The 11,639-nt window shown below is 46.1% G+C and overlaps 1 protein-coding gene and 1 long non-coding RNA gene across 3 annotated transcripts in view; one reads left to right on the forward strand and one right to left on the reverse strand.

Annotated features, from left to right (window-relative positions):
• The window catches only part of LOC113464614 (uncharacterized), a 104,247-nt gene that overhangs the window by 44,750 nt on the left and 47,858 nt on the right, over positions 1-11,639 (forward strand). The window lies entirely within an intron of this gene.
• Positions 1-11,639, reverse strand: part of LOC108627136 (uncharacterized) — a 192,452-nt gene that overhangs the window by 37,695 nt on the left and 143,118 nt on the right. For both annotated transcript variants that reach the window (XM_018028217.2, XM_026815359.1), the window contains exons 5-9: positions 11,163-11,227; positions 7,547-7,798; positions 3,424-3,747; positions 272-569; positions 14-159 (exon numbers count right to left, since the gene is read on the reverse strand). In XM_018028217.2, the coding sequence (XP_017883706.1) occupies positions 14-159; positions 272-569; positions 3,424-3,747; positions 7,547-7,798; positions 11,163-11,227 (1,085 nt within the window). The remainder of the gene's footprint in view (positions 1-13; positions 160-271; positions 570-3,423; positions 3,748-7,546; positions 7,799-11,162; positions 11,228-11,639) is intronic.

Here is an 11,639-nt window from a genome sequence, read left to right on the forward strand (position 1 = left end):
AGATTTTACTCACTGACTAAGGTGAGGAAAGGTATGTTGTGCTGTTGGAAGTGGGGCGAACTGCAAGCTTCTTCCGGTCTCGAAACGGCGCTTCCGGTTTGCACCTCTATCACGTGGCCGTCCCTCCGGTAAAAACTCATGCACGTGAACCCGCTCCGACTGAAATCAGGAAAACAATTTTCGTTATTTCGATAAATCTTTCTATTGGATGCTGACGCACGTCTTACACATGATGCGTCATCTTGAAACACGATAAGAAATTTATACTGACCATCCGACAGTGAAGTGGGCGACCAGCATAGTCATGGTTATTGCCTGGGCAGAGCTGGACTGTTTAATGCTGTTGCACAATATTTTCACGTCCTGATCTTCCTGTCCAGGTACGTATTGGCCATCGAGGGGACTACCTTCGAATCTCGAGGCAGTCCCGTTCGTTCTGGTTACGTGCAGGGAAGCGTTGCGTGGATGGAACGTGTAGGACCTGGTCAGGTCGAGGGTGTGCCAGGTCAGTCCTCCGCTGGAATGCCCTGTCAACCAGCTGGGGAATCGGCACTGGCCAGGTGGCGAGACTGAAATTTATTATTCACGTTCGTCTATAGAATATATATACGCTAACGACTCAAATGATTAAATGGAATGGTCGACTGCTTCGATTTCAGAACCTATTCAGAACGTAGACTCTCGATTGTTCGTTTTTAAACGGTTCGTTTCCGTCGATGGAATATTTGCGAAAGCGCAGTGGTGCGTGAAAGGTAATCGAGTCAACCATCGTTCCTTTAATTTCATTCGATCCGGAACGAAATCTAAGGAATTGCGACAATATTCATGGATTCTCTAAACGAAGGCCTTTTCGATTCGAATTGTTCACACCTTCGCTATCGATTCGATGAAATCGAGACGAGGAAGGAAATAGAAAAAAGGAAGAGATCAGGGATCGAGCTCCGAAAATTTCGCAGTCAGCCCAGCGCCGACCCATAAAGTCCTCGACGTTCCTACAACGACAGCCGATAAAACGTCGACGTAGGTATTCGATGGCGAAACAGAATCGTTCGAGTATCTCTCTCGCCCAGTTCACCCTTTCGCCCTCTTTTCCCTCTCCTTTCCGGCGGCCCTTTCCCTCTCCACCGTGTTCTACTTCCGACGCGGGGGTGTAAAATCCAGGCGCGAGGAGCCACTTCGATAGTGTTGGATGCCGGGGAAGGGTTGACGGAGGAAAATGGATAACAAAGAGAGATAGAGAGCGGGTATCGACAAAAGGAACAAGACGAACCGGGCTATAGGCTGATAGGCGAAAAGAGAGCAAGTAGAAGGGACAGGAAGAGACAAAGGGAGACGAAAAAAAAAAGAGGTGTAACGACCGAGAGCTAAAGGACACGGTATAAAAAGTGCAGGGAAAAAGATGAGGAAATATACTATAGGGATGAAGAAAAAGAAAAGGTTAAAAGGAAAAGCGAAGGTAGCATGATAAGAATGGATGGAGAGGGTCGGGTGCAGGAACGGAGGATTGACAGAGTGCGCGTTCGGCCAGTTTTATGGCACGTAAAAGCATTGTTGCACAGCCTGGAGAAGAATGGAAATAATTCAGCGGCTCACCCCCGATAAGTCCGCGATGCGAACCGGAGCGAGATACAAATTCCGTGATCGTAAAAATCGAATGGCATTTCCCTTGTTTTACTCGCTGTCGCCCTTTATCTTGCCGCGGTGTCTCTCTTCGATTTCGCACGTACCCCACAGCAGCCCGTCCCCCGGCCAGTTATTTTTCCCGGGCGTGTATTGCCAATCTGCATTTTAACGACACCGATAAAAATCTGACGGAAAGTTGGAATTTGTAACTCCGCCGTATCGAGGCACACGGAAAAGAGATCGGGCCGGGTGTCGCGATTGATTTCTAATATTCATGGAGCCTCCAAGTTCCCGGGGCTCGTCAATAACGACGCGAACCACCCCCGCCAACTTTTAACGAAACCGGTAATTACGTTCTAGAAAATCTTCGATTCACTCTATTAACTTTTAAATTAAAAGTTTCGCACCGACTTTAGCGGAACAAAGGTTTTATCGCCGTTCCAGGCTCGGTTACTCTTTAAGACAATGGTCGAGGGTCGTCGACTATTTTATGCCGTGAACATGATATCTCTTTGGTCCGAGTAATTCTATTTGTTCTGCGGATGCGATCTAAATATTGTCGAAGGGAGATTCGGGGCCACGTTCGTTCGATTAACGAGCAGGATCGCCGAGCGTAATTGCCTGTTCGAGAAGGAGGGTCTCGACGTCCCAAGACGTCTTCCCCGGCGACCTTCGACCGAGAGGGCCTTCGAGTTCCCTTTCGCCGGTTAAACCGCACGCTTCGAGCAGTTATGAAAACGCAGTCGAGTAATTTTCCCGGGGTATTGACTCTGCGGTGGAAGAGTCCAGGCTAATTGAACAAACTTTCGAGCCGGTGCAGTTAAAGGTACTCGACGGCGAAGGAGAGCCAGAGAGAAACGTATAGTGGGAAGCAGGTCGAACGGGAACAGGAGGGGAAAAGGGCCGCGAGGGAAACCGAGCCGGAGAAAGAGAGAAAAGGATTTAATGTTAATCCATTTTCTGGGCTGGTTCTCGGCGTTGCTCTCTCCCCATTCCCCGTTTCCACAAGAAGGATCGAGGTATTAACGACGGGGACGCTTACAAGGCGACGGGGCCAGCTTGTCTCTCGCTACCACCGCTTCGCTGTTTCTTCCCATCGTCAATTTTATCCGACTTCGAACTTTAAGATTTCGACTGTGCGCTAACAAAGTTTCACATAAATCTCTCCAACATTTTGAACAATACGAATTCACGACAGAAGACGGGCACTGGTCTTCTAAATTAGATATGGTGATTTGTCATCGAAATTTAAATAATGGACGGTTAACTTCGAGCCACTGCATTATAGCGTCCTGCCTTAAAACGAATCGGCAAAGAAACCGGCGCCTCGCTTTGAAGCGAGGAAAGATCCCGGCCCGGTAAATCCACTCGACTGAAATCTGTTAACGAAGTTTGCCGTGAAACTGTACGCAGTAAGATACGGGCTTGCAAATTCTGGGAGAAGAATATGCGGAGGGGCCGAAACGAAAAAAACAAAGAAAGATTCTCGCACGGGTTTCAAGAAAAGAGACTGGAGTAGCCTGTAAATATTCGCGCTGTACCGTCATTTTGACACGTACCGTTAATGATGCTACGAGGGAGTTGAATTTTTCAGATTCCTCCCACGTTTGCTTTTCCTTTTCTCATACCGTGCTGCAAACTGTATAAACCGACATTCTCTTTCTACACGTAGAATGCGTTTACATAGGATCGACTACGCTCTCTGATTTCAATCGACTCTGAAGTTAGACACGTGTATGTGTACATGTGCATTCACCAAAATTGCACGTTGATACAACGGTTGCGGATTGACATAGATACCTTTCATGAGTGTCATAATCCTGGATCCCTCCATGGGGCTGAACAGGCCATTGCACGTGGCGTCTCCGCTCTGTGCCACCCGGTATATCTCGGCCGCGCCCTCGGGCACCGGTCCGGTCTGCAAACCGACATCGTGATCCATCGCTCCTATGCCCATGGCAGCTCTGTGCAGATTGCTCTGCACCGTCTGCCCGGCCGTGGCCTTCTCGTAGACGAAGCATCGGTATCGATCTTCGTTGCTCGACGCGTGTCCGTGATGTAAACGGCCGACCAGGTAACGACTGCTGCCCTCCTTCCAGGTAGCCAGGCATTCCAGCTCTTCGACTGAAACGCAAATAGGAAAACGAGTTTCCGATGAAACTTTCACCTCGCTTCCGGGAATTAATCGTTCGAACGTTTAAAAAAGTTGAATATAATCGCGTGGCGCGGGATAAAATTCGGAAAATCTACCGAAAGCGAAGTCGAACCGGTATCGCGAAAGCAGACAATCGACGGGGCGAAAAACTCGATCAAGGGGCGGTTTCGTTTCATTCACGCAACCCGACCCGCGCGGGTCCTTTGTATGTCGTCCTGGTGCAAATTGAACGAGAGTTACATTTATTGGAAAATTCGTTTGGCACGATTTCCCGAGCCTCTCTATTTTTTTTCACTAACTTCTGGCCCGGGCGACGCGACGCACTACGCCGCGCCGTCCGCGGCGAGGAGAGTCGCGTTTGCACACGCACGAAAGCGATCGCGCCGCATGTAATCGGTTTCCGCGGAGAATTTCGAATCGGAGTTATTTGCGTGGGATCAACCGCGCGTACCCAATCGAAAAAGGTATTTCGTCGCGTTCTTTGCGACTGAAGCGAACCGTGAAAATGAACTTTGATCTAACGATTTTTTATAAAATTCTATTGCTACCAAATCTTCCGTTTCTGTAACTTATGACAGTACAAGCTTATAGTAAAGCGACAATATCTGTTTCGAAAAGTAATCATGTTAATCTCTTTTGACGAATTTTAATTAAAATACTGTTTGCTATAAACAATTTTCGCTCGAGGGTAACGAGTCGTGAACGTTGATACTTATCGGCAAGATCAAAATCGACGGAAACTCGGGAAGGAGGCCAGACGCCGGAATCCGAGCAAAAGAGCGAGGACCGCCAGTGGAACGAGCTTTTTCGTTCGAATCTTCGCAAATTGCTCGCGGCATCCTCCGAAGGATCAAAAAAAGGAAGCCCGGCTGCCTTTAAAGTGAGGAAAAATAAGGAGACGACGAAAGAGGAATGGCCGCAACGCGAGGGTCAGAGGAAAATGGCAGGAAAAAGAGGTAGCCGAGTTTTCCGCGAGATGTGATTTAGATACGCGCCGCTCTGGGATCTGTGGATGGTGTCTCTTCCTCTTCTCCTTCGGAGACGCCAGTGAAAGAAGAAACCTTACCACCGATAGTATCGACCCATCCATGGCCTTTCGAGCCGATAATTGTCCAAGATATGCCAGCCCGTCATCTGTTCCTACTTTTCTTTTAACGTACGTTAGTCGGAGATTCCCAAACAGTATCTATTTGCCGATCTCTTCGAGATACCTAGTATTCTCTTTCACGATTATACAATTATTCTCCACAGTCTATCATTAGTTTCTTCATTTATTATTCTGCTTCGCGAATATTTGAACAAAGAACATCATCATTTCTCTTTGTCATGTTTTATACACGCGTTCAAAAAGTGTGCTCGGTTCAAATGTATTCGAGATTGTAATCGAAGAAAATAAATTGTAAAAAGCGCGACGCACGGATTTTACTGCGACGACGCTGTTAATCTGAATCAAGGTGCTAAAGCGTAACTTTACTTATGTATTCGAGTAACACCGTTTCTACGATTCATTCTCGCTTTTTTGATTAATGTTTTTTCACGCTTAGTTTCGACGTTTTTATGCCAGTTACTCTTCTCGCTTGACGTACTACTATATTCAGCTGAACGATATATTGTTCCTATCCGCATTACAGTAATCACCGGGCACCTTGCTTTGATTTAATACGCTCGCCTTTGATTTAACGCGCTCGCAGTTTAACAGATTCTGCGTCTCGAGTATAATTCATTTGAAAATTCAAAAGAGGACGCGTTTTACAGAATGGAGGGTCACTCGACTCGGTCAGAAATTCAACTGTAATTTCACTTTTATCAATAAAGCACGTTCGGTCTCTTAAATCTTAAATTACTTTATACGCGATATCAAATACTGAAGACAATAGAATTTAGGAATACCTTTGTGATAAGGAGAGTATTATCATAGACCTTCTCTAATGTAATGGAACAAAGAGAAAGAGAGAGAGAAGAGATGTCGCAAGTTTCGGAACGGTTTTAAATAAATTCCGTGAGTTTGTTCGCCACGGGCCATCGGATTTCTCACTCGTTTCCTCGATCCGGACGAACGTGACTCAATTAAGCTTGAATTATGCCGAATTCTCGTCGGATAACGCCCACCTAAAGGATTAAACGGCACCCACAGTTTATGCCTCTCCCAAACGAGATCCCTTAGATTAAAGCTTGTAGGCAGTCGTATGTTTAATTTTATTGCTATACCAACGTTAACAAAACTCTTTATATCGCAATTTCATAACAAATATCAACGCACAGAACATCATGAGAACGACTCGAAAAGGATTTGTCCGTTTCCCGTCGTTTTGGACATTTTTTCACGTGTTTCACGTCAGAGATTAATTCGATTTAACGTCGACATGCGGCCAGAATGTCCATCAGAATAAAAACAATTCCGGGAGAACGTAACCATCGAATCGGATCTTTGCTGGATTCGGTTGAAGAATTTTCAAAAATCGGATCGTTGTCCGCCGCAGAATCTCGACCCGTTCCAAATAGCTGCTTCGTGCGTCTCAATTACATTTTGTTTTAGCAGTACTGTTTTCCCCCAGCGAACAGCGCGTTTACGAGCAAAGGAACTGAACAATTTGCCGGATTTCATTTAGATTCCCGGCTTTAACAACTTCTGGCGTCGTCTCGCGAAATTTCGAACGTTAAAGAATTTCTGCGGACTTTTTGGCCAATTGCCGGCCGCAGAACTTTCGTTATTCGTTGCCCGAGCCGTTCTGTCCATTAAGATTGCGTCCTCGTCCGAGGCTGCGAAAAGGGTGGCAGCCTTTACGAAAATAGGGAAATTGTTCGCCCCTTCGATCGGAAACTTTAACGAACTCCAAATGGAGGCAAACGAGTCAGTGGTTTTGCGACCGTGGGTACCTTCGTTACGGACCGAAGGGGACGATTCTCGGCTCGTCCACCTATTTAACTCCGCACCCTGCTCCGTTCAGACCTTGTACGGCTGCTTTCATAACCGTTATCCCGTCCCAAGTTCACTGGGTTCTTTGATTACAACTTTAAACGACTCTGCATGACAATCTCTCATCGCTCAGATAATTCTCCAAACAAATCTTGATGTTCAACGTAATTTTCTTAGAGGATAGATAAAGATAATTCATTTCGTCTTAGCTACTCTTAAAACAAAATTTCTCTTGATACGAGTCACGAGGATTACTTGCAGATTTCTACCCTGCTAAATCATTTGTACTTTTTAAGTCATTAGACGCGAGATCGTTAATTTCAGGAAGACATCCGAGATAGAGACGTGACATGTTCGACGCGACTTATCTTTTTCTCGGGTCTTTCCGTTTAATTTTCCACCGCAGAAACCGTTACCTCGGCAAACCCCTTATCGGATGTGCGTCTAATGGCAAAGCGCACGGTACCCCTCCACCGGAAATCGAGCTCTCCCTCGTCCCTGGCCGCGGCTAACGAATGCACGGACGAAAATCACTTCTAATCGCGTCCCGACCCCTGACCCTTTTCAACCATTAATTGAGCGTACGACCCCTGAACCGGGTCCGCTAAGTTTCGAATGTCTTCGTCGTCCGACGCGTGTCCCCCAAATTATGGTTTCTTAACCGTACCAGCCCCATAAATGTCACCAACACTTTTCAAGTAATTACATACTATTCGTGCCTAAATTACGTCTAATTCGAATGAACGCTTAACATGAATAATATCACATTATAGTGATATACGACTTCCGTAGGTCCATAAAGTACAATCATAAATCAATGGAGGGGAAAGATTTTTCAATAGACTGCTCACCTGCGCTCTCGGAGGCCGATATGTCGGGACAGGCTTGGTATCTGAATAGCAATCTGCTGTCGTCGGTGCAGGTGTCGACGTTGCTGGCCGGCACCGAGCAAGTCCCGTGGCCCCTGTTATAGGAGAAGGTCATGGGTCCACGAAAAGGGCACGGCACAGGTGTCGCCTCCTCCCTGAACATCGAGTACAGCAGGGCATCGCCCGTGATGTACGAGCACAAAGATGACAGCGAGTTTCGCCCGTGACAGTATGCTGAAACAGTCAATGATCATTTTTCGGGTCGCCGTTTCGAAGGAAAGATATTTGTTCAATGATTAATTGTAAAACTTGTTGCCTTTCTTCAAAACAATTAATTGTCGTTCGATTGTGTCGCAAAGTGAGTGCACGCGACAGTAGTACAGATATAGTGACTCTTTTCGAACAGCCGTTAGTTTTTTCCACAGACAAGCTGACAAGTTGAGTCCGAAGAGGGACATGGAGATGAACAATGATGAATCTTCCTGAGTAGGAAGTTCATAGCTGAGAGGAAGTTTAACCGTGGATATTCTTTACGATTTCTTTTCTCTCTTGACTGGGAAAGTGGTGAGACAACTTTTCCACGCACAAGTGTCGCTGTCGACTCGAGAAAAACCGGATGATCGTTTAAACTATTATTTGTTAAAATTGATATTTATAAAAAAAAGCAGGACTTGCTATTAAACCACGGGTTGGAGAAAATTGGAACGAGACTCATCGTTCTTTGAATATACCGGCACATTTGCTCTCGCTCGCATTTATCTGGCGCAAACAAGTTGAAATTCACGGGGAAAAAAGAATTGCGGAATACAAAGAGTCTCTCCGCCGTCACGCTCTAAAAATTATTCAAATAAACGAATATTTATTTACACGAATAACCGTGCACCGGTATACGGAGCGTAGTCTACAAAAAGGACGGAAGAAAAGGGGAAGACGAGAGGAAGAATGTAGGCAGATGTAATTTTCAAAGCGTGGAAATGGAAAAAGTGCAATGTCGTGTCTTTCCCCTATTTCCAACTTTCCCCCGCCCGCGTTCTACCATCCCCGCTCGCGTCTCATTTATTTATTTATTCTCGCATGGAAGCCGTGGCGCGGCTTCGTGTCACCCTTTCGTGTCTACCGTCTAGCCTGCTCAAATTTTCATCGTCATTTATTCGTTATTAGGACCGGGCCGCTTCCTTTTTCCAACCCCCGAACGAAATTGCTGCCGACCGCCGTTTCAACATAATTAATTTGCCCTTCCGAAGGTATGTCCCGCTGATTAATTAGCCCCCGCTTTATTTCCTCGGTCACGAACGACAAAGTCCGGACGAAAGAGGGTCGCGTTAGCGAAATTAAAATGAATTCGGCCCGGTTCCTCACGAAAAATCCTCCAGGATTCGCGATACGCGAATTAATGGTATACAAAAACGAGAGAGAGGGACAGACGGGGTAATAGAGAGAGAATAGGATAAAAGAGTGCAGTCTTGTGTTTACGCAGAAGTTGCAGGTCCAAACTGTTCGTTTATCCGGCGATAAACGCGGACGCCGTCGGCCAATTAAATTTTAAAATGCGGACTTTCCGCCGCGCTGACAGTAATTCCGCCTCTTAAAGTTTCCGCTACCCCGGCTGCCAGCGAGACAGCGCCGGCTGCTTGTTAAAATCTTTCCTTCACGCTCGCCGCCAGATAACTCGCGAGTGTTCGCACTTTTGTTTCGCGCGTGTTTTGCTTCAGAACGAATAGAACTTTTTTAACGAAACCGAAGAATATTATTCAGTAACGCAGGCGTTTCTTTCAGTTTTGAAACTTTCTTCAATTTGCGTTCGACCCAGTTCCCTAACCAAAAAATCCTATTCTCCTCGCTCCGGGGGAAGCGAATAAGCGATAACGAACCCGAAACCCCGCTGGGAATCGCGTTTACGTTCAGGAGCGTATCGGAGTGATCAAGGAGGGATCCGCGTTTCCATTTGTTTAGTCGCCCGAAGCGTGACGAGCCTTTTTCTCGATCCACCTTGTCGCCATGTCAGTTCCCGGCCACCGCCACCCACCCGGTTTTCCCACGGAAACGACCCACATTTTCCCGGTCGTTGTCGCCGGTCCGAACTGAGCGCAGCCTGCAGGCAAAACGGGTATCTCCGATGTGACACTATGCAGATTAAAATCCGATAAAAAAAAAAGGACGGCAGACGGGGATAGGGGGTGGGGGCCCGAGGGACTTTGACAAATCGTCGAAAAATGCGGACGCGAGACAGCGGGGGGGCGGTACCAGAGGTCGATGTCCCTGTTTTTCGGCCTTTATATATTGGATACCCGTCCCACTCCTTCCCTCTTCGGCTTGGCTCGACTGCCAAACTCCACCTGCTTGACGTTTATTCCCGTGTACAAGTAGTTCCAGGATCGCGTCAGGTGTTACAGATTTTCCTTCTCTTCGTTTCGCAGTATAATAATAAAATCACGATTCCCAATCGATGAACTTTTAATCAAACAGGAAGTTCACATAATCAATGAATGAATTCTCGTGAATTAAAATTGATAACTTCCGTGATTATAATACCTCGAGTCCTGTTCCCAAGTCGCTAGGATATTAAATTGATTCTTCATAAATAACAAATATTCGTCCGACGTTTCTTCAATATGGAATTAACTATATTATAATTTTAATTTTTATCGATTCTTCCCATATTCCTACGCGTCAACTACTTAAAACGTTAAAACTAACTTTGACAGCGTGTTCGGACGTAGTAGTAGACGCGCTCTTCACCCGCAGCTAACCCATTTTTTATCCGGATCCATATTTACCCCACCAACTAGTTTTCCAGAGCCCACTAACGAGCCGTAGAGGATCAAAGTATTGTTAGCGAGCTTTAGCAAAGTACTTTCCATCGTCTATGAATAAAATTACCAAGAATTCCTATTTCTACATTGAAATACTTGCTTCAACATTCTATGTTAAATCATTTGAATCAGCATTTTATGCTAAAATTAATTCGTTCTATTTTCCCTGTATCCGAACAGTTTTTAAAATCTGTAGTAAACTTGCGATTCGTACTTAAGATTGGCGATTGGGAGATGGGTCAGTCTGGAACCGATAATCTGCGACGATCTACATAACGAACCCCGATAAATATCCGGGAACGAGAACCATTATCACGTCCCAGAAAGTTCGGTATCCGGGTTCTGTTGTCGTTGTATTAATGAGGGACGAGGAGGGCGGCGATCGCGCGATAGAATCCGGCAAAGTGCTCTCGATTTCTTTTCCAACGTGAACGAGGCTCCCTCCTCGGAATTAGCAGAACCTGTCTAGGGGTCAACGGGTGTTTCGTTCGTTCGATTTCCGCATCGTTCTTCGCTCCCCGTTGAACCCTCCCCGGTTTGCACAACGGACGAAAGTCGTTAAGTTCTTCCCGGAGAATTATTCCGGCAGAACCTTCCTCCCGCTCTCGTGTTCTCTCTCGTCATCTTCGAGCTTTTAATTACCGATCGGCATTCTAATTAATGAATGGATTTCTACGGGCCAGCGAGGAATCGTTATCGATCGAACGAAACAACGGCTGTTAGAAGGTCGACGACGGTGAAGCGGGAGAAAGAATCTTCCACTGTTCTTTCAGGATTGTACTTACTTTCTTTGTACTGAAGAACGTTCGAGTGTTTCTCGTGAATGACGACGCAACGGTAGCAGGATTTTCTGTAACAGAACGGAAGGGTTTCTCTTATTCAAGCCTTTCACTCGATATCGCTAGCTGGAATTAGAACGCTTTCCCCTGTTCCACCCCTGTCCGTTTGTTTTCATCCTTCCTTTTTCGTTTTCTCGTTAGGCAACGGACCCGGATTAACGGAGAGCCGCCCTAACGAGCACCGCCTCGACGAGTTTCCGATTCGCGACATCGACCGAACGATTGACCGAATTAACATGACCTCCTCAAGAATTTTTCCCAATATGTATTTTTCCATATTGCAATTTGACCTTTCGCTCTCGTACCGATTCTTGTTTAACAACCTTGTCTGACTCTGGATCCATCGTATCGAACGTGAACGAGGACAGTATCATTTGTTTTAGATACGCTTAAGGATGTATAGGCTATTACTTAATGCTAGCA

This window comes from Ceratina calcarata, unplaced genomic scaffold (assembly GCF_001652005.2).
Source record: "Ceratina calcarata isolate Rehan_Ccalc_2016 unplaced genomic scaffold, ASM165200v1 scaffold44, whole genome shotgun sequence".
In the NCBI taxonomy this organism is placed as follows: domain Eukaryota; kingdom Metazoa; phylum Arthropoda; class Insecta; order Hymenoptera; family Apidae; genus Ceratina; species Ceratina calcarata.